The sequence below is a fragment of the Euwallacea similis genome, chromosome 21 (genome assembly GCF_039881205.1).
Source record: "Euwallacea similis isolate ESF13 chromosome 21, ESF131.1, whole genome shotgun sequence".
NCBI classification, from domain to species: domain Eukaryota; kingdom Metazoa; phylum Arthropoda; class Insecta; order Coleoptera; family Curculionidae; genus Euwallacea; species Euwallacea similis.
Window position 1 is genome coordinate 1,380,750 of NC_089629.1, and position 23,508 is coordinate 1,404,257.

Consider the following 23,508-nt stretch of genomic DNA (forward strand, 5'->3'; position numbering starts at 1 on the left):
CATGAAGAAAATTATACAGTGGAAAATAACTGATGCGTTAAATAATTTAAATTATAAACGGCTACTCGCGAAAAGGAGCTAATAATATTTGTGATTACAAAGAGCGAGTTTGTTCGGAGATCTCTGTGTATTCTTCCCTATTATTTGTGCATAAACACTTAAATTACACAGCTACTTTAATTGTATTTACAGGGTATGAACTAAATTATGTACGCATTGGGCTTCACCTAAAAATATCAAATGGTTATTACTGGATAGCACTAAAATAACGTTGAAGACTCGTTATCAAATTAGTGCTTTGCTCAGGATATCAAATTGTATTCAATATTCAATTAGATGCCTTTGAACTACACTGCTCAAAACAATTAGGGGATATTGCAAAATAAAGCTTTAAAAAATTTTTTTGTCACAGGAAATACTCCAAAACAAGTTTTTATTTGCATGTTAAGTTTTCTTCAGCATAGTAAAAGTGTTTTACACTGTACAGGCTTATTTTGACCGCTTGAGACAATATTTAATAAAAATGTGTACAGTTGTGCATTAAAAGGTCACGGTTTATAAAGGTAAATAAAACTTTCTGTTTATTAATTTGATAAAAAAACTAAATTTCAGTAATGAGTATGATCTCCTCTCGCTGCTAAGAAAGCTTGGCATCTTGATGGCATTGACTCAATCAAGTTATTGAAGATTGTTTGTGGAATTTCATTCCACTCTTCAATTAGGGCATTTCGAAGATCTGGAATGGTTCGAGGTGGCAAATTTCTGCTGGCAACACGTCTTCCCAAAGTATCCCAAGCATGTTCAATTGGATTTACATCCGGAGAATTGGCAGGCCATACCATTCTCTCTACCCTAATTTCTTCCAACCAGTTGCTCACGATGTTAGCACGATGTGGACGAGCATTATCGTCCATAAAAATAAACTGATTGCCTATTGCTGCAGCATAAGGCATTACAATAGGTTGTAGAATTTCATGAAGATACCTATGGGCATTTAAAGGACCATTGTCGATGAAATACAGATCTGTATGTCCACCAAGACTAATTCCTGCCCATACCATTACGCCGCCGCCTTCAAAAGCAGATCTTTCTCTTACAAAATGGGGATTGTTTCGTGTTCTGCGTTCACGCCAAATCAGCACACGTCGATTATCAGGTTCCAGAGTGAACCTAGACTCATCGCTGAACAGTACCCGGCTTCAGTCATTATGGCTCCAATTTCTGTGAAGCTCGGCTCATTCTTTTCTTGCTCGTTTGTGCTGCATCGTTAATGGACTACAAACCATAGGCTTTCGGGCATAATGTCTGATATTATGCAGCCTATTCCTGATGGTTTGAGAGGACACAAGCCTTCCAGTGGCATTAGCAAACTCACTCCTTAGAAGTTTTGCATTGAGATGTCGATGTCGCCGAGTCAGCAGATGGAGAAAACGGTCTTCCCTTTGTGTTGTGGAAGATGGTCGACCTTGTCCAGGTCTTCTTCTTACATTTCCCGTTTCCCGAAACCGATTCCACAGCCGCGAAATCACACTTTGACTCACATTAAACAATTCGGCAACATGTACTTGAGTTCGCCCTGCCTCAAGTTGCCCTATTGCTCTCCGTGCCTCACTTTCGGTTAATTCATGTTGTACGTTCATTGTACGAATAAATAAAAATGAAAGACTTAAACAACTTATTCGTAAATGCAAAACTGGACTAAACCGTAAGCGGTACAAAAATGCGCTTTTACACCGTTGGTGAAAAACCAAATCAAAACCTGCAAAAACGACAAAAACCTAGCGAATGCGTTATTTTCGTATTGAATCCTGTTGTACTTTTATTACGATAAGAACTGGGCGAAAAAAAATTGAATAAATAATTTTTTTTTTCATAAATAACATAATATCCTCTAATTGTTTTGAGTAATGTAGATTAATAATTATTTGAAAATAAAAAATAGAAAGCAGAAGATTCGTTGATGACAATACACAAGAATCATCTATAATGCATTCAGGTATTATTTTCTTTTAACAATTGAATTCCGACCCATTACTCTCATATTGCCTCATATTGCATTAAATTTTGAAAACTGCCCAATATGTTTAAAGTGTATAAATATTCAATTAATTACCTTTCAGGCACTCGTTTGCCTGCGATCCAATCTTACTAACACTCAGTCGTGGCACCTGATTAAGTTTATATTTCTCACATGATATTTTACAGCGAAATTCTATATGTACGTTTATCACCTGGTAAAAATAATTTGAGTAAAAATGAAATATATAATTTGCTGTAAACGCATAATTTGCCAATATCTGTCATATTATGTTGCGAGTCATGTCAGAATTCAGTGGTCTCCTGAGGAGAAAATATATATCGAACGTGCTTTATGGAAGTATGCATGCAGCACCATTCGTTTTTGAAAAACTCTGGGAACTAGCGGCCTATAACTCATATGTAAAATATGCACCTTTGATGCAAAAGTAACATAGTAAGATTTGATTTAAGGATACCTTAAAAATTATATTCGAAAATTCCTTGTTGACTATGGCAAGTAATGTATTTTAAAATTTTCCAGTTTCTAGACATAGTTAACGTCTAGGTATCATTAGAATATAAAACATCTGCAATTTAGATTATTACCAAAGCGAAGTTGATATGACCAAAAATTAAATTCTGACCCTTTCAGTATACGACAAAGCTCCTTTGATTCGAATCTAACCGAGACCTACTTACATAATTTTTTATTAGCTCGGAGCCTAAAAAGGAAATGGTATATTACCTAGTTTATGGAAAAATTCTTTTTAACTGGTAGCCAGTAGTTGAATCGCTCTTTGACACGATGTAATAAAAAGAGAAGTAAAATTTTACAACAATTACACAAAGTTGCATTGTCGAACTATTACTTTTCGGGCTAATTGGAGTCGTAAAATTTTATTTCTGCCGGTTGTAAAAAAAGACTTCATTGTCAGTTTTTTATTGGTGCTGTGTTCCTTAAAGTGATGTAAATATAAGTTGTGGGCATTGCTTTGAAGTAAACCATCTAAGAAGATCCCTCTATAACTGTACGAGTATTGTCTCTTCAGTGGAATGGCAACCCATAGTCCTAGTAAATCTACCTGCAACAAAATCCATCCCCAAAGTAATTATAACTTTGGTTGACGCCGTTACTGTCTAACTCAACTTTTGTTTCCTTAAAGTATTCTTAGACCCGCCACTCCCACTGTCAAAATCTTGAAGGAAATACAGATTTAGTGCCATTTGACTTGACCGGCTCGATAATTGGAGGCATACTATTTCCTGTAAGCATGAGGTCTTTCTTCGAAGATACCTAAGATAACAACTATAAAAAGATTAAATCAGATGTAGCTGTTCCTTTAAGCTTAATACCATTTGTTGTGTTCGTTTCACTTCTATCCCTATCCTATTTGAAATGCTTTGAGAGTCTGTCCAACGAGAGACCTTTTGTAATTCCTCGGGACCGCTACACTCTCCAAATATTTTACTACATTTTTACCATGCTGCTTCTTTGTCCTTTTTCCCTTTAACCCCCAGCTATACGGAGCATACGTTGGCACAGAGAAAATTGTCTTTGATCCCGGCTATTTTTCTTTAAGGGGGAATGTCCTGGTCAAACGTGCCCTTTAATTACATGGAAGAACAAGGAAAACGGAACAAATGAATATAGCTTTTTTTCCTTTTTATAATACTCTATTCATGATTGTACTCAAACTCGTTTTTGGTCAGTTACCTGGCTCTTAACAGAGAAGTAATGATTCGGTTTTAATAGATAATACGATCTCGAGGCACTCGAGACTCTTTCGTGCAAGCTTCAAGTGTATATAGAAAACCAATTTTACCAGCGAAATCTTAGTGGATTTCCGCTTATTTTACCTTCTTCGAGGAGCAGTAATGGAAGCAGGTATAGGAGAACTAGATATCCTTTAAGAGTTCAAGAAGGAGCAATTAAATGTTTTGTTGAAAATAAAACTGCTAGCGTTTTCCTTGCGCCAAGAGCGGTAAAAAGACGCTCAGCTTTGAAACTGGAAAAGCTCCACATACGAAAACATCAGACCTTCTCCTGAATAGACGCTAAAGCAGAGTCTGCAAAATTTACTAATACATTCGGAAACCTTTACATATAAGTCTAATAGGCACATTTAAACTTGGCAAAAGCCCCTAATTCGAGTCTGGCATTGTTGCCGATTCACGGTTTAACTACCTCGCAACATGCAGTCATGATTCAAGTTTACTCACCCTTATAAACACGAATTTTGCCAAAGTTTCCTGCGTCCGTTTAGCTTTGAGTTCAACTCCTTCCTGCCTCCTGTCTGGAGTCTAACTGTCAGCTACAAAATCTCGATTCCTGAGGCAAGAGTTTATAGTTGGGCGAATATACACATACGTAATGGACGTGGATATGAGCCAAAAACTGCGTCAAAGCTTTGCCAAAGATGAGGCACGGGGTATTCCATGATAGTGAATCGTAAATAGGAAATAAGTGTTCTGCACGAGGTGAAAAAATCAATACAGACATAAAATATTTAATCTGGAGTCAAGGGCCTGATTAAAATCGGTCATAACTGGTAAAAAATGTGCGGTTCCCATAGATGGACCACTTCATCATGCAGAATGGTGAGCGGGTAGCCTCACTCGGTCACTATACAGAATAGAAGGTAGTTCAGGGATTCTGATCAGGAAATATTGCTTTTCGCTCTTCTACAACGCAGGTCCCTTTGACGAAGAGGTTGGCTTAACATCGATTCACCTAATAACAATAGATAGATTGACGTGTCGATAATTCTATATGTACATTAGTAATTCTATTCATTCGTACAGCTCAATACGGCCGGCGCCTCTAGGATTTTTTATGTATGCAAGTAGGCTCTTCTGGTTGACGCCACTTCGAGCTGAAACTCGCTACTTCTTACAATTAAAGACAAAATATATTTTATACAGGGTATTCATTCCAAAAAAGCATTATCCCAATTGCTCAAACACGTTTAGCGTCATCAGGATCATTTCGGATACAAGAGAGACGGCTCAAGCCGTTCTAGACGGTGTGTCTCAGGATTTTTCTTATGTTGTATAATCGCTAAAAAATAGGGGTGATGGGTTTTTCAATGGACACTCTGGATGTATTGATTTTGCTGCGAATGGCGCGCGCGACAGTAGCTCGTCCGGAGAGATTGGGTCCAAATTAAAGGATCTAAATTAGAGGCGTTTTATAGCCACCGAGTGGCGCTACTCGGCGTTTAACCTAAAATTTCGTTTTAAAATTTAGGAGCGCTCCAAAATATGTTGTAAAATATAAACTGGTTATCGAAATCGAGAGGAATTCTTCAGCTACAGAAATTAAAATTTTAACGTTAATGAAAATATAAATTCTGGAGACACATCTAAAATTCTAGAAATCGAAATTTTGTGTCCAAAATCAGGAGAAATTCTTCCATTTCCCAGAAATTTGACTTTTATATTATTGCAATTATTAGACACTCGGTTTGTTGATATTTAGAGAAATTCTTTGAGTCTGAGAAACCCGATTTTATCCACAAAACTTGGAGAAACTCAAGGTATTAGCTTGTTCGTATTTCGAAAAACTCGAAGCAAACTGAATTGCACTTTTTATCTACTTAATTATTCTAATGGTAAAATAAACTAATCCTTTGCCAAAATTTACATAGAAAAGCGGAATAGCTGCGCAAAAACTGAACTATCCACTAAAAGCCATTCACATACGATTTCCCCTGTCGTAAAAGGACAAAAAGGGCTCCGACAAGACCTGGGGCAGCAGTAAACCATCGACCTGGCCATTATCCAGCAGGACCGCCCCGAACAGCAAAGGATGCTCTAATCTGAGCTCTGCTCCTCCTGAAACGACATTAATTAGCTGAAAGCTTTTGCCGGCTAAAACCGTCATCTCATCTGCGCTCATTTAAACATAGAATGTCCAGTTTACTACTTAATTGTCCTCAGAAATTAAATTTTAGCATTTCACCTTCAAACTTTAAAATATAAGTGGCGACACTTAAAAATCTGACCGAAAGGTTCGACTCTTGGAAGTTTAAATCTTAACAGTTTCAATTGTAGGAGGTTAATGTGCCCGAGAGTTAATCTCTGAACAATGGGCAGCATCTTCGGAGAATAATCTTAAATTTAAGCCCCTGCATTTGGAAAAACTATAATCATGGGTATTAGGCTGAAGACTCGGCGTTAATCTGTATTTTGGTGGTCCCATCACACTGTTGTGGCCTTTAACCACATAAAAGACATCTTAAGTCGACGGCATCTAAAAATATCTCTATGAACCTAAAAGAGTGTTGGTTCTACGCTTAGAATATTTCACTTTTAAGCTGTTTGGTAGTTATGACTGAAGAGTTCGCAGTGTTTATCTCTGAAGATATTTCAACCGTTATGTCTCACTTTCCAGGTAATACTCGTAAGTCGTTTTATTACTTGAGAGGCTGTAAAAAGCCAATAAATATCCTTGATTCGCGTAACGTTGCATCTGCTATGCAATAAATATGCCGCAATTCGTTTTTTAACAAATCAACCCAAAAAGCTAAGTCATTTTATTATAACATCGCATAAATTCCTTTAGACTGCCCAAGAAGAATGGGCTATTGGCCCCTCTGTTCGGTTCTGGTAAAATAGCCAAAATCCGATACCTACCAACAGGAAAAAAGTCGCTCATTCCATTACGAGGCTACACGGTAAACAGTATTTGCCCTCCTTATGATGGAAGGAAGATTGATGGCAGGAGGATTGGAGAAATGCATCGGTTTTTAGCACACTTTTTAGCCTATGAACCAAGGAATCGAGAGTGTGTTGACATATCGTCGAGAGAGGTGACAACGTAAATGATTCTGTTTGCATCAAAAGAGATACATCATCCTTATCTGGCAGCTCGTAGCTGTTAGATAAATCGCTCCGGATTGAGTTAGTTTGCCATTTGGAAAACGAATTCCAGCCATAAATCCGATTTTAGGAGGGGCCGAATAGGTTTGCAACCGCTATTTTTTTGGCAGGCACATGGTTCCAGATTGACATTTTAAGCCAGAAAGTGAAATTATCAAAACATGAAACTCGTCTACCTCGATCCACAGAGAACACGCTAAATCCTTCAAATAATGCAGTTTGCAAATGCAATTTGAGAATTGGATACAATGTAAATGGCCAGCAATCCAACCGGGAGAATTCGTATCGAACTAGATAGGGAATTCGCAAATGCCACAGACGGCGATTTTTTGAAAGCTCTGATTCTACCCTAAATAAATAATGTCTTGATGGACTGTACAGTTTCAAACGGCGTTCTTTAAGTGAATTCTTCGACAAATTTCATCATTTATTTATGAACTAATCAAAGTTGCCAAACTTTGAGACATCTTGAACTTCAGAAATCATTGTTCGCGTTTGCCAAAAAATACAGCATTTTAGATTATCTAATAAAAATTTCAGTTCCTCAATCTCAATGTTTTTGTGATTTTCTATCGAGTGAGTATAGTAAAGTCTAATAACAAATAAAAATGAAAAATTCGTTTTGTTAGAAATTCTTAACGCACGCGTGTGTTAGTATTTGTTTACGCGACTCCCCTCTCTAGTTATTACTTTTCCTGTTGCGTTGGGAAAATAGCTATTTCGTTATTTTACATGGGTTAACCCTTCGAATACCGGGTGACAAATTTTACACGACGTACCGGGTGTTCCTTACGCACTCCAATCCTCAAGAACTCTACTTCTTTATTTTTCAATTTTTTTAACGAATTTAATAAATTATAAGATATTTTGAAAAGTTATGTATTAAAAAGTTTACATTGAAATACCAGAAGCTTAAAAAATTTAATTACACTGTTTGCATATAACATAAGTGCGGTGATGTTCTTTGCAGACAAAGTTTTACGCCTGTGGCATTTGGTGTTGACCTTGGCGTCAAGGTCTCTTGGGTCGAAGTAACACCTTGATGTCTTCTTTTGCTGATTGGCTAGAAGAGGTTGTTCCAGTCTCTTCTCTGAGACATCTTTCCTTACTTCTTTTCCGTCCACTTGTTTTGTATACACAAATTGTAAGCAACGCTCCATTGACCGACGAACTTCCCTTGGAAATCTGTTTCAAACGCCGGGACTATTTAGTCGTTCCTGGATTATAGGTCACGTATCCAGTCCATGATCATCTTGGCTGCCATTTTGTGGAAGTTCCACATTTCCATCATCGGGAAGGATCATACATTTTGATTCTCGAACCGGGTCACATAATTCTAGTCCCTCAAGCTTTATCACACGTTTGGTTCCTCTACCCTCAAACCACGTTTGGTCCTTCCTTTCGGATCGAACAGAAACTAGGTTTCAACATTCAATGGAGGTAAGATGGAGAAATTCCGTGGACAAACAAAAGGACAGAGAGAAAAAGAGAAAGAGTCAACATAATAATCAACATGACTAATTACTTTCTGGGGATGTTTACACAGTTGAATTCTAGAGATTTGATACTTTAAATAGGGAATATGTACCATAAGTACCAAGTTTCTCGTTTTTTTTTTAAATTAAAATTTGGAATAAATTCATTGTTATGTAATAAAAAAATGTATACTGTATCAAGCAAAATACAGACGATTGGAGGATAACATCCCTGCAGTTTAGTGATAAAATAATTTGTTTTAACAATTTTATAAGAGAAAAACTAGAGCGTTGAATCGTTAGCGAATAACGGCTGGGGTCGCTAACCACCCCAACCGGTATTCGGAGGGGTAACAATCATATAATTATATAATGGAATTTATACAAATTTGGTGAATGAAAGCGATTAAATAACACAAATTCGCAAATTAAATGTTTGAAGAAATCCGGAAACTTTGTTCGTACGAATGACTCATATACAGGGTGTTTCAGAGTTGTGGTGATAAAAGCCTAGGAGAGATTCTTCTGACCAAAATAAGAAAAAAAGTTCGTGTGAGCATGGGTCCGCAAATGCTTTGTGTTTGAAATACTGGGTGTTAAGTTTAAGAAAAAGAGAGAAAAAAAACAGGCAGATTTTAAGAACTAACGTTGTTGACTTTCAACTCTAATCAACGCAGACCGTTTACAATAAACACACTCACTTTGTTAAAAAAAATCATTCTAAGCATTGTAATTTTTGTTATGGAGTTCAGGGACGTGCCGAGGTATGGCAATGTAATTTTTTCTCGAAAACGAAGCAAGACAAGAAAAAAAACCAAGAGATAAAAATGTATTATTTTTAGTGGGATTATCTGAATATCACATAAAAACAGCAAAAAAATAGAGGGTGGTAGGTTTTCCTGCAAAAAAACAATCGACTTACTCGCTGGGTACGCTCCTGGAAATTTTGGATCAAATATAATTGGTCCAGCAGGTGTATAATAATAGTTTTAATAAACTTTAAAAATTTTATTCAAATAGGTAAACGCATCTCTGAGCGATAAATAAAAAACTTTTTTTTTAATTTAACACTCTGTATCTGAAAAACAAAGCACTTGCGGACCCACGTTCACATGAACTTTTTTTCTTATTTTGGTCAGAAGAATCTCCTCTAGGCTTTTGTTGCCACAACTCTAAAACACCCTGTATTTCCTAAAAAGCAAAAATTTTAGTTGAGCCTTCGAAGAAATTTTAAGCAGCAAGGTGTTCTTTAGCCGCCAATTCTTCGGCACAACGTGTGCGTAATTCCTAAAACTCTTGCAGTTTACATCGGTCAAGGATTATTAGCTACCACGCTTACACAAAGAGTTTCGCATGAAGGCCAGGCGTTGAAAAAAAGCTGAGCAAATCTTTAACATGTAACAGTCAAAATATTTCTAGGGTATCCAATTCCACTGGTGAGGAACAATGAGGGGCACGTTGCCACTGTTAAAACTCAAGGATAAGGACAACTAAACAATTTTAGGCAACAGCAAAAGAAATATAGACAAGGCTCCTCCGAAACGGATTTTCAACTAATAAAAATCAAGGCCCTGTAATTGTTACTTTTAAATGTCGTGAAGACCACCCATGATTGTGTAAGTATACCGAAATGTCGTAGATCGATAAACATTGGAGCGTCAACGATTCAGTAAACAATTTGTATGTTTAAATTACTAAGCTTGGATAAACAAATAGTGCACTTTTTAATAGCATTATTAGTTCAACTTGTTACAAAGTGTCTTATCAGCTTATCATATGTATCGCGGAATGGCACTTTTCGAAGTATTGAACGAGGATTAAAAATTTAAATTCCACCTTAGAAGCGCTTCAGACCTCAATAAATTCTTCGCTTAAAAGCTGCCCTCGGAGACCGTAAATTTTCGAAAATGTTAAGGAAAGTCGGGCATTAGCCCGCTATACCATATACTTATAAAATAGGCTTGATTAAACGATTTTCGTACCCTCTGCGTCAAATTACAGGGCGAATGTCCAGAACGCTTAATAATCCGTCTAACTACCCTAACAGTATAATTTTGACCTAAAGGCGCATTATTTTACCATTAAAAAACGGCGGAAATCGTCGAGGTATTAAGCCTGATTTATGATTGTGTCGTCCTACGGGCCTCACAAAAAAATTGATAAATTACGCCATCAAGAGCATTCTTATAGTATTGAAATATACGGAACGCTCATCCTTGAAAGTGTTTTTGTTGATATGTTTTTGGTTTAAAAGTTATCTCAGCAGACTGCAGTGCTTGGCATTGCACCATAATAACCAAAGCAATGCACAATAAAACACATAGCCCTCATAATTACGCGAATGCAATTTTTGGTTGTTAAAGTCCATCAAAAAAAGGACTAAAATACAGGGTTTGAACATAACTTACTGCCGGCACATTATCTCAGGTAAAGTTTTTAAAATCGACTTAGGGCATGTAATAGAAAGATGCGCAGTGCATAGTCTGAACGGCTATTTTCTCCTGAGAATTAATTCGTCTGTTTTTATAAAACCATTAAAACATTGTTGGTTTAATGATAAAGACGACGATGATGATTAGCTATTAATTCAGGCTAATGTTTATCATAATCGTTAGAGCCACCAGCTGAAGGATTTGGGAAACGGTTTGGCTCTCTATTAACCAGGTGAAAGAACATTTGGAAGAAACAGGAGTGGGGGTCAGTTTTAGTGTGTATCGAACTGGAATTTCCATAATTAAATCCATATCGTTGGTTTTCACTATTATTCCTCTGGAATTTTGATTATTAGATTTTTTCCATTTAACCGCTTTAACTTTTTTATTATTTCTTTACATCTCTGTCTTGTCTTCTAACAAATTTCACCTTCAACAAAGAATATCGCGTTTATAACTACCATAAATATCTCTCTTTACACCTAATCTATTAAGGTTTTTGTGCCCTAAAACACCTATAAAAAAGTTGCGAAAAGTTACGAATCCAAGTCATTTTTAAGGGTGCCATAAAAAATATATAAGTTTTAATTTTTTTAGTGCCACAGGACGTTTGAAACTGATTTATTGATGTTTGTGGGAAAATGAGGCCAATATTTTTACTCTTCAAGCAATAAACGGGGTGTTAAGTGAAAGTCGTAAAAAACCATAACGTAGCCTAGGGCTGCAAAATCGGTCACAGTCCACAAACTAACTTATGGTTATCTGCCATAAAAATTAACTTTTTTCTCCTCTCGGTTGTAAAAAAAAATTTTTTTGGGGGACAGCGTTGTAAATTTTACGACTTTCGGCAAGGATCTGCACAAATCGTTTTTTAATGTTGCCGAAGATTGTCGTGCCTTGTGTAACACAGATGTAATATTACCTAGGATCGTAAATTAAACTGAAACGGCCCTTATAATATTTTTTAGTTTCATTACACACCGCTACCCGGAAACCGAACTCAAACACCAAGGGCAGCTCTTTGTTAAGCATAAGAAGCCAAAAGCCACTTTTCACATTCCACTTAAAGGGAGATTGAAATCACTCCCCACACATTCCGTTCCATCTAATTCCTAGAAGCAAATCTTATGAAAAATTACCCAATCTAAATTCAAATTTGTTTTTCCCAAATTTGCACCCACCGGGTCAAGAGGATGATAACATCCCGTCCTTAAGATAAGGCAAATAGACTTTTCGCCCTTTTGATATCTCCTTTTAAATTGAGGATTTCGTCCCAGATTGCTTAATTTATCAAGAAAATTTGCCTGCGAAAGAAGGTCTTTGGTTCATTCATATATGCCAAGTCGAACAGGAAGATATCAAGATTCGTCCTTGTGTCGGGAGGGTCTTGGCCTGGGTTTTATGATTGGGTCATTTGGATATCAACGAGATTTCCTTCATTTTTCACTTTGGCGACAACTATATACAGGGAGATATATGAGTAATAAAGCGAAATTTGAGGGCAGGTACTTGGGTTCAAAATGAACACTTTTCATAGTTAAATGGCGCTTTGGTACTGTGCTGAATTTCAAAACCAACTTTCCTGTACTTTCCAACGGTTTACTCAAAATTGAGGAGATACGGTGATGACTTTGCCAAATTCAATTCAATGTCGATTAAATTCTTATGAAATTTAGTGATTCAATGCTAAGTAAATCGTTTAATGAAAAACAACTTTTAAGTAGTCATTATAAGATCAAATTTATTTAGCTCTTATATATAGGAGGTATGAGATTAGTGGACTGACGTAACCACATAGATTGTGCAGTCTGTTCATAATCAGAGCCATGCTTCCTGGTTTGCTTTAGGCCGCCACCCAACCTATTATTATTTTTTTATATAGATTTTTGAATACACATTACAAGAATACCGTATAGGATCTCTCAATTATTTTATGTAATATTGTAAACAATAGTTTATTTATTGAACTGTTCTTGGTACATTCTAAATTTAAAGGGATGGTATCTTCGTTTGCGTAAAACAAACGCAGCTGTTAATTTTGGGACACATGAGCTGTGGTCAGACGGTCAGTTTCGACTGCAGTTGTAAAGCTGTTTTAAAATTGACAAAAGATTTGTTATGACCGTATATAGAAAAAAAGGTCATGATCATTCTTGACAAATGAAATATCATAGAGTGAAACTAAGACTTGTCGCATTGAAGCTTAGAAAAACTGCAATGAAAAAGTTATTTTAGTTTTCATGTATCTCTTATTATAAGTCGAGATTTTTTTTTATTGGAAAAATTTCGTTCTTTTCGAAATAACTGAAAAACCAAAAATAATTCTGTGGATATGTTTGCATCGGGTAATTACCCCTTTGAATGCGAAAATTTTCTCCTATTTAACTGAACCTGTACAAATTGCCTTTTTCGAGATCCTGATGCTGGACTTCCTTCTCTTGGACGCACTGCATCAGTTATGAAACTCTTTCATATATTTTCTAGTAGATCGTTGGTGTCACAGGTGAAGTTTCCTACAACGAAGCAAAAATATCAAAACGATGAATTTTGATTTGAAACCAATCTACATTGAATCATAAAACCTCATCCATTTCTCTTCATTCAAAACACAAACATCTTATCGAATCTTGAAAAGAATCTTAATTAACGTATTATCTCTGATGTTCGACCACTCGAAGAAGTGCATCATTACGTACCGTCCGGTGCTGCCCTTTTCTTGAACAGCGCTTTATTTGGGAACTAAACGAGCGCTTGCGCGTCGCATATTTCCCCTAACCGTGCTTATACCGCAGTATCTCTCTGAGCGCTCTCAGTCTAGTTTCAAAGTCGGAGAGAGTTGGAGTTGTATCCATCTCAGTCGTAAAGTTCCGACTCGACGATGTTCGTGTCGGGAAAGAAGTAAGTTATTTAAGTCGATAACGCGAACTGCTATGGTAACCATAGCAAATATCGTGCTTTTAGTATTTCGGTTGTGAAATTGTGTAAAAGTGGCCATCGAAGGATTATGTTGAGACTTTGCTTATAACAGCAAATCAAAATGTTGCTCTTAGTTTTTGGTGCTCTATGTCTTGGATTGGGTGGTGCCACGAGGTTCGCGTCCAGTGAGCTCTGCTCGTGGCTCCCAGATAACAACGAAGGAAGTTCGAAAGTGGCTGTGACTTGCAACGTGAGGTTGTTAGATGAGCATGGAGCCAATCTCACCAACATTCCCCAGGACGTTACCTCCCGCTTGAAAATCACCTGTTCCAGTGCCATATTCTACGAAAGCATCTTGCCGTGGTCGCTGCAAAAGCTCCACGAGCTCGAAGACTTGAAAATAAAAAACTGCAAGCTACTGAACTTGCAGCAGAACGCCTTCAACGGCATGCAAAACCTCAAAAAGCTGCAAATAAACAGTTTCAACTCCGAGTGGGGCCCGCAAAAGAACTTAGAGCTGGATAGTGCGAGTTTTGAGGGTTTAAAGGAACTTCAAGTTTTGGATCTGTCAGACAACAATATCCGAGCCGTGCCTGAGGGCGCATTGTGTTTCTTGACTAACTTGCAAACTTTGAATCTGACCCGAAACAGAATCCGTAACTCTGAAAGAATAGGAATTAGTGGTCCAGAATGTAGTCCTAGTGAACTTCAAAACTTGGATTTGAGTTTCAACGACATTCGGCTATTGGGCGAGGACAGCGGCTTTTCCAAGTTTCGTCGGTTGCAAAACCTGAATTTGCAGTATAACAATATCACTGATGTGTCCGGGGAAAGTTTGGCCGGGTTGGTCAGTCTAAAAACTTTGGACATGTCGAATAATAAGATCGGAACTTTGCCTCAAGGATTATTCGCCGGATCTCCGGAGTTGAAAGAAGTTCACTTACAGAATAACTCTTTGTACTCTTTGGCTAAGGGATTATTCCATCGTTTGGAGCAACTTCTCGTGCTGGATTTAAGCGGAAATCAACTTACCAGCATCCACGTCGGCAACGGGACTTTTACAGGGCTTATTCGCTTGATTGTCCTAAACCTCTCTCACAACGCCTTAACTCGTATCGATTCCAGGACTTTTAAGGACTTATTCTTCCTGCAAATCCTGGATTTAAAGAACAACTCCATAGGCTTTATTGAGGACAATGCCTTTTTGCCTCTGTACAATTTGCACACTTTAAATTTGGCAGAGAATCGTTTGAATACCATCGGACCTCATTTGTTCAACGGACTCTATGTGCTGAGTAAATTAACCTTGAACAACAATTTGATAGTGACCGTTGATGCTCGCGCTTTCCAAAACTGTTCCGCACTGAAAGAATTGGATTTAAGCTCGAATGCTTTGGCCGAAGTTCCTGAGGCAGTCCAGGAACTTTCTTTTTTAAAGACGTTGGATCTGGGCGAGAATCAAATAAGTGAATTCCGGAATGGCTCGTTCAGGAATTTAAATCAACTGACCGGATTAAGGCTGATCGATAACACTATCGGAAATTTAACCCGGGGAATGTTGTGGGACTTGCCTAGTTTGCAGGTACTGAATTTGGCCAAAAACAAAATTCAGAACATTGAGAGAGGCACTTTTGAAAGAAATATCCAAGTTGAGGCAATTAGGCTGGATGAAAACTTCCTAACGGATATTAATGGGGTTTTCGCTACGCTGGCCACGTTATTGTGGTTGAATTTATCTGAAAACCACTTAGTGTGGTTTGATTATGCCTTTATACCGAGCAACTTGAAGTGGCTGGATATTCATGGCAACTTTATAGAGCATTTGGGCAATTACTACAAAATCCAAGATGAAATTGGGGTGAAAACATTAGATGCTAGCCACAACAGGATTACTGATATTTCTCCAATGTCAATTCCCAACAGTGTGGAACTTCTATTCATAAACAACAATTTCATTAAGAAAATTCACCCAAACACTTTCTTGGATAAAACTAATTTGGCTCGAGTGGACATGTATGCCAATGACCTAACCAGTGTAGACATAAATGCCCTAAGGCTGACCCCAGTCCCAACTAATAGATCTCTTCCTGAAGTTTACCTTGGCGGCAACCCCTTCCACTGTGACTGCACCATGGAATGGTTACAAGCCATCAACAGCATGTCTGGCTCAAGACAATATCCCAAAGTAATGGATGCAGATAATGTGATGTGTAAGATGACTCATTCCAGAGGTATGACCCACATGCCTCTTAGCCAATCCAAGCCGTCTGATTTTCTTTGTACATACGAAACACACTGTTTTACTTTATGTCACTGCTGCGATTTTGATGCTTGCGATTGTGAAATGACCTGCCCTAACAACTGCAGCTGCTACCATGATCAAACATGGAACACCAACGTTGTAGACTGTTCTGGGCAAGGAGCCGCAGAAATACCTCAGAAAATCCCCATGGATGCCACAGAGGTTTATCTAGATGGCAATTATATCAAAGAACTGCATAATCATGCCTTTATTGGAAGAAAGAACTTAAAAACTCTGTTCGTGAATAGCAGCAACGTAGAATCTATCCAGAACAGCACCTTTAATAGCTTGCACTCTTTGCAAGTGTTGCATTTGGAAGATAACAGGTTGAAGCAATTGAAAGGTTATGAATTCGAGCATTTGGAGAATCTAAGAGAGCTCTATCTGCAAAACAACATAATTGAAACCATGAGCAACAAAACTTTCGACCCTCTGACTTCTTTGGAGGTGCTTCGCCTGGACGGAAACAAACTTACTATATTTCCCGTGTGGCAGCTTGCTTACAAACAACGATTGAAGCAAATTTTCATCGCCGGGAATCCTTGGTCCTGTCGTTGCAAGTTCCTGCAAGGTCTCACTTCATGGGTCGCAAATAATGCAGTCAAAGTGGTGGACAGTGCAAATGTGATGTGCTCAATTCCGGACACGAAACCAGCTCAAAGCCGCGAACTAGACTTTAACTCCACAGTGTGCAGTGACTACTACGCGGGCAGTTCTGTGATAGACTCAATGCTGGTAAGTGATTATTGGCCCATGGTTGTAGTGACTCTTTGTATAGTGATTCTCATGCTACTCGCTATAGTGCTCTGGTTCGTTTTTAGAGACCCCGTGCGTGTGTGGCTCTATTCGCGATACGGAGTTCGATTGTGCAACTTTAGGGACTCCAGTTCGAAACAATTTGACGATAGTGACAAACTCTACGACGCCTTTGTGTGTTATAGCCCAAAAGACGAAGAGTGGGTGGTCCATAATTTGTCCGGGGAGCTTGAGCCTCGATATCAACTGTGCTTGCACTATAGAGATCTCTCGAACACAGCTTATAACCAGCACGCCGCTTCAGCAGTGTTAGAAGCCTCAGAAGCGAGCAGGAGGCTCATTATGATTCTCACAAGGAATTTTATCGAGACTGAATGGGCTAGATTTGACTTGAGGCAGGCCTTTCATGAAGCTTTGAAAGGGCGAGTGTATAAACTAGTAATAATCGAGGATGGTCCGTTCCAGGAGGTTATAATGGATCCGGAATTGAGGTTGTACTTCAAAACCGCTGAACATGTTAGATGGGGTGAACGAAGGTTTTGGGAAAAGCTGAAGTACGCCCTTCCTCCTGTAGAAACTAGAGGAAAAATCAACGCGAATTATCGGCGTAACATTAACAATTACACCATAGACTCTAGGGTGGTGGCCAATGGGACTCACCATTCGCATCATCATTTCCCTGAAAAGATCAGGTCTCAAGGACCGCCATCCCCTAGTATGCAAATGATTCCTCCTCCTGCGTACTCCGCAGGAGTTCCTCAAGAAGCGGAGGATGCCAATTATTCCTCTGCAACTACTGCCACACCATCTCCTAGGCCTTCGAGGCGCGTTACGCAAGAACCAAGGCCGATTTCTGATCACATATACTCTAGTATAGACTCAGATTATAGTACGTTGGAGAGAGGGGCTTCAGCTAGGAGGGGCGTACCTCAGCAGTGGCGTCCGCATGTGGTGCTGCAGGCTTCTGGGGCCCACAACGGCGGACAGGCCTATCTTGTGTGATAATTTTCCTGACTGACTAGGTATATATTTTTCGAATTGAAAGACTTAAAAAAATTACGGTTTTTTGTGACATATTACGCGTTTTTGGAATTGCCGGGGGTTTTGTTCGGTTTTGACAGGGTTTAATCCGAGAAATTTGAGTATTTTCTGTATTGATGCATGTATAAACTGTAAAGTACCATTATATAGTTTCTAGTCATACATAGACCAGCAATACTGAAATTGTATTAATTTTATTCCCTTTTCTCGACAAGTTTTAGAGTCCGCTTGTATATTTATATATTCTAAAAATCATAATATTTAGGCTGAAACATATTATCTTATCGATTCAAATATTTCCCATATACCTTCTACAAGCATAAAATATCTAATTTTTGATATCAATGCACTGTCGTAGATAGTAATAAAGATAATGAATCTAATTAGATGGAGGACGATTTGAGGATAAAATTTGTTTCGTTGCGTAGTTCCAGTATTTTTTTATTGATTTTTTTAATTATTATTGACGATTTTTTATAAATAGGTTAAAGCGGAAATTGCAAATATGAATAAGATATGTCACAAACAAATTGTATGTACAGACGACGCGACTTATAGTTATTAGGTGCAAGATAACATGTAATTATTTTCCTCTTGTATTATTTTTGTACAGTCCTGTAAATAGATATATTTATTTGTTCAACCATTATTGGTTTGTACTATGTGTATATTTTCTACAACTGCAAAACGAATTATATAATAAACATCCTGTAAATAGATATATTTATTTGTTCGACCATTATTGGTTTGTACTATGTGTATATTTTTTACAACTGCAAAACGAATTATATAATAAACATGATGTGAAATTTACTTTTTCGAGTGTTTTCTTTATCGATTTTACCCCAGGATCTTGTTCGATGGATGGCAATACATTTTTTGGGAGTGGGATAATATTTGAGCTGGAATATTGAATTTTTTATTATGTTTTGATGATGGAAGTAAAAGATATGTCAGTCGTATAAATTGAAAACAGAGAAGAATCAAATTTATCCCCTGATAAACTTGATAATAATACTCGAAATTGAAAAGGTTTTTAGGCAGAATTACTATGGGTAGTTAAGTATGTATTAATCAACTCGTATAAAATTAAAATTTTAGTACTGTTAAATGCCACAATTATTCACGAACTGGAAATAATTACTACATCTGATATTTTCCGTTGTTTATTGCAAACATGATAATGTTTCTGGCAAAGTATTATATCAGTTTAATTATTATTCATTGGTGATAGTGCAAAGGGATAAGCTACGTAAGAAACGCTTTAAGTTTAAAACCGGTACTGATATCAATTTAATTTAATAAAACTTAATAAAGTAAGTTTTCCAAATTCTTTTAAAATTTCGAAAACCAACTGAAACCGCTTCTTTCTTTACGAGTGTAGATGCGCAGAACCTCGTACCGAGGAAGTCATAAACCAAAAGACTCATTATTTTTAGGTGCCGATCCCACATAAGTTCCCAAAACACCATTTCTATTTTTATGTTGTTCAAGTTCAAGCACTACCACCAGTAAAAACTGTACGAATATCGGCGAATATCTAAAAAAATAGTATTCCAGGATATTTATCCGATAACAGTTATTTATCTCCGTTAGGGCAATAAAAAATTAATCCAGAATGTTTTTTTAGTGGACAGTGGCCATTTAACAAAGCTCTAAACTGCAATATTTAAACTTTGAAACAAATAATATAAGGCCGGAATATTTAATGAAAATATTTTACTGAAAACGTTCGCATGAAATTGTTCTGTACATACCGTTTCATAACTAACGATTTAAAAATTAATCGGTTCCATCTACTTTGACAAAAGAAAAGCAAATTTTATTTATTTATTTTATATTGTAGCTATTCCCCTGGAAATTGGATATTGCGTTTTTGCATGAGGCCATTTTTTAATGGAAAATTAATTATTGAATAGTTCGATATTTAAAACGTTTGAATGGGCTACACATTTTGATACAAATTGACCTCAAAGTTAATTCGAAATTAATATTTTTGCTCTATTTGGAATGGTAAAACCTTGGCCACAACAACTCTTCACTTAACCCAAATCTTTACGAACTATTTATTATTATATCGTTATGATTATTTCACAAATCGGAAAGTAAATGTGCATTTCCTTAGAGCCCAATAATACTCTAAAAATGTCACCGCGTAAAATAACTCATATTTTAACTTCTCGACAACCAACAATTTTGAAAATACAATCTTACAAATTGAACTTGTAACGACCTACCGAAGTGCAAGTGCAAAATATTTCTAAATGGAACATTAATCATATTTTCGATATAAAGTAATTAACTATTAGTTTTCGTGTTCAAACGTCATAAGAAATGGGTCAGGGATTTTAAACGAGTTCATTGAGGATCCGATGTGAAAAGAAGGTTGTGAGTAAGGGATTCGGAGAAGGCCTTGACAAATTTTCTTTTTGGCTCCTTTTCAAGTTTAACTTTATTTACCGAATGAAGTTCCCACACTTTCAGTATGTAGAGATATTAAATCAAATACAGTGTGTCCAAAATAAGGATGCCCATCACGAGGATGAAGCGAAATTATGATGTACCCAATTAAATTCCTATACTTTCTACAGGTAGAAATATTTAAATTCAGACATATACCGGATGTATTTTTTAAAAATTGCCTCCCCCTACATTTCTAGAAGTACAAACTAAGTAGAAAATGTTTAGACACGTAGACCTTAGAATAGAGGGGAAAGACGACGAATAAAAAAAATTCTCACCCCCGATAGACAATATCGCAGGGGTGGGAACTCTTTCGTTTTTTTTTAATAGAAAGCAAGAGTCATGTCACATCATTTTAAAGGTCTTCAAATTTTCTAAATAACCAGAACAAATGTTGTTTTTTTTATTTAAATTTAGTTGGAAAAATGGTTCATTCCGTGAAATTATCAAAAGAAGAACGAACAAGAATGCACACCTAGTGTTGAATAGGGATTTATTAGTATTTCTAACAGGATGGTGCCTCTCCACACTCATTTTTATCGGTTTGGAAGTTTCTTGACGATGATTTTCCTGATAGATGGATTAGCACAAGAGGTACCATCGAGCGGCCAGCTAAGTCTCCCGAACTTACACCTCTCGACTTCTTCCTTTGGACAAAGCTTAAAAGTGTGGTTTGCGTGATTCCTGTATAGGATCTTTAAGGATTACGTCGAAGAATTGTAGAAGCTTGTGGTAACATCCCTCAACAGATGTTTGAAGAAATGCGACGAGAGTTTGAAGACTGTTTGTTTTATTGATTTTAGAATAATGTAATACATTTCGAATATCTCTTGAAAAATTAAGAATTGTGAAAAATTTTTAATAAAAAAACGACAATTTTGGCACGATCGTTTAGAAAATTTGAAAATCTTTAAAATGATTTATCACTTAATCCATCGTCTTTATTTAGAAAAACGGAGGAGTTGCCACCTCTACGACATTGTCGATTGGGGGTGAGAACTTTTTTCATTTTTCATCTTCTATAAACATACAGGGTATATACAAGGCATATACAGGGTACATATATATGTATATATACAGGGTGTCCCAGATAAGGATGAACAGCATGGGGATCTTGGAAACGGTAATAGATACAAAATGGTTTAAATTGGGAAAAAGTTGGGCAATTTAAAGCAAATTAATAATCTGTTTTTATATCGACGAAATTCCGAATGGTTACGAAGATATCCGGAAAAAAACGAATTTGGCGGTTTTCGTTTTTTGCAAATAACTCTTATACGGTTATAGTTAGAGGAATAAAAGTTTTACATTATTAAAGCACTTTTTTGAGAACTGTTTAGCAGTGTTGCCAGTTTTCTTGTTACATCCTTACTTTCGGAGAAAAATGAGTAAACTTTTGATTTTCATATGGGCGTGATATCAATTATTTATATTTTCAAAATCGTCATAAAATTCCCTTTTCAGCCATGCATTACATTTAATATTTTTCTCAGAAACTCTATGAGTTATAGCCTAGTTATATTCTTTCAAATTAGACATCAGTCTTCTAAATATGGATTTTCCGGGTTGCTTTCTTTCCGGGAACTGATTAAAATACATATCTTCAGCATCTACACAATTTCTGTGACAAAATATGTAACACGACAACATGTCAAATTTCTCTTCATTAGAAAAGCAATTTTGAGACATTATTATGCACACGTCAAACAAATTTAAGGTTTTACAACTTTTAAATAATGTTGACGTTTCCACAGCATTCATTTATTTAATGTGCACCATTACTATAAGTCAAAATCATGGCCTACTTATCAAAAAATGCTTTAATGGCTATAACTCATAGAGTTTCTGAGAAAAATATTAAATGTAATGCATGGCTGAAAACGGAATTTTATGATGATTTTGAAAATATAAATAATTGATATCACGCCCATATGAAAATCAAAAGTTTACTCATTTTTCTCTGAAAGTAAGGATGTAACAAGAAAACTGGCAACACTGCTAAACAGTTCTCAAAAAAGTGCTTTAATAATGTAAAACTTTTATTCCTCTAACTATAACCGTATAAGAGTTATTTGCAAAAAACGAAAACCGCCAAATTCGTTTTTTTCCGGATATCTTCGTAACCATTCGGAATTTCGTCGATATAAAAACAGATTATTAATTTGCTTTAAATTGCCTAACTTTTTCCCAATTTAAACCATTTTGTATCTATTACCGTTTCCGAGATCCCCATGCTGTTCATCCTTATCTGGGACACCCTGTATATACACCACTAACCATTATACATCTGTATATACATATATGTATGTACTTAAACATTTTAAATCGTACCGAAATGAATCGAACAATAAATAAAATGTGATCGCTCCACCATTTACTGCGAATAAATAACCGATGATACACATCCAACATGTAAAAAGGTAAATTTGCCTTTAGCACCAATGCATACTGACTGTGATCGCTGGCAGTTTATTTGTGAAAATTTGAAGTTTAGTTAAACTGAGTTATTGCTGTTTCTGTGGTTATCACAGTACCTAGATTTTTTGTAAAATCTCAATTTATGTACGTATACAAGGTATCCTAGTTTTTAATGTGGTCAGGCGTTCAAGGACGGTTAGGAAAGCGCCTTTGAGCTACGTTGCTCTTGTAAATACAGGTCGTATTCGTTATCGCTTCCGAGTTACGTTTTAAAAAAAATTCAATTTTTTATGTATCTATGATTGATATCACAGTCCAAATCCTACTGACTAAAGCGTAATAAATCACTAAAGTAAAATTTATAGCGAAACGGAGGCAGGTACGAAAAATGTCAAGAGACACTTTGATCTATAATTGAACGTTCCTTCCCGTGATCATGCCCATTTTTCTTTTCCTGCTCATACGAATTTGTCATTTTATGGCATTTCTAGTACCCGATACTCAGACGTATCTCCTGCTGGTGTACTTTGTCACTCAAAATTATTTATTCTTGTAACACTTCATGAGAGCATTCTGCGTATCAAATTTGGTGTACGATGCGTCGAAAGCTCGGAAGTAAAAAATACAATAATGCTTTTTTGAAAGCTTATCACTCAGTATCTCGGAAATTGAGAAAACTGGAAAATTACATTTTTCCATTTTACAATCAAAATTGCAGTTTTGCCGCACTGTCGTGGTCTTAAAATAAAATCGATATGAAACCGCTTTTCATACCATTTTATCGATACCCATTTCTCAAGTCCTG

The 23,508-nt window shown here is 36.7% G+C and overlaps 1 protein-coding gene across 1 annotated transcript; it reads left to right on the forward strand.

Moving 5' to 3' along the window:
• Positions 1 to 13,615: 13,615 nt before the first annotated feature.
• Toll-7 (Toll-like receptor 7) lies at positions 13,616 to 18,635 on the forward strand. Its single transcript, XM_066400938.1, has one exon. The coding sequence runs from the start codon at positions 13,845 to 13,847 to the stop codon at positions 17,781 to 17,783; it is 3,939 nt and encodes a 1,312-aa protein (XP_066257035.1). The 5' UTR covers positions 13,616 to 13,844; the 3' UTR covers positions 17,784 to 18,635.
• Positions 18,636 to 23,508: the final 4,873 nt, after the last annotated feature.

What these genes read in the sequence shown, in the direction of transcription:
- Toll-7 (XM_066400938.1), top strand. Translation starts at nt 13,845, where the DNA reads ATGTTGCTCTTAGTTTTTGGTGCTCTATGTCTTGGATTGGGTGGTGCC.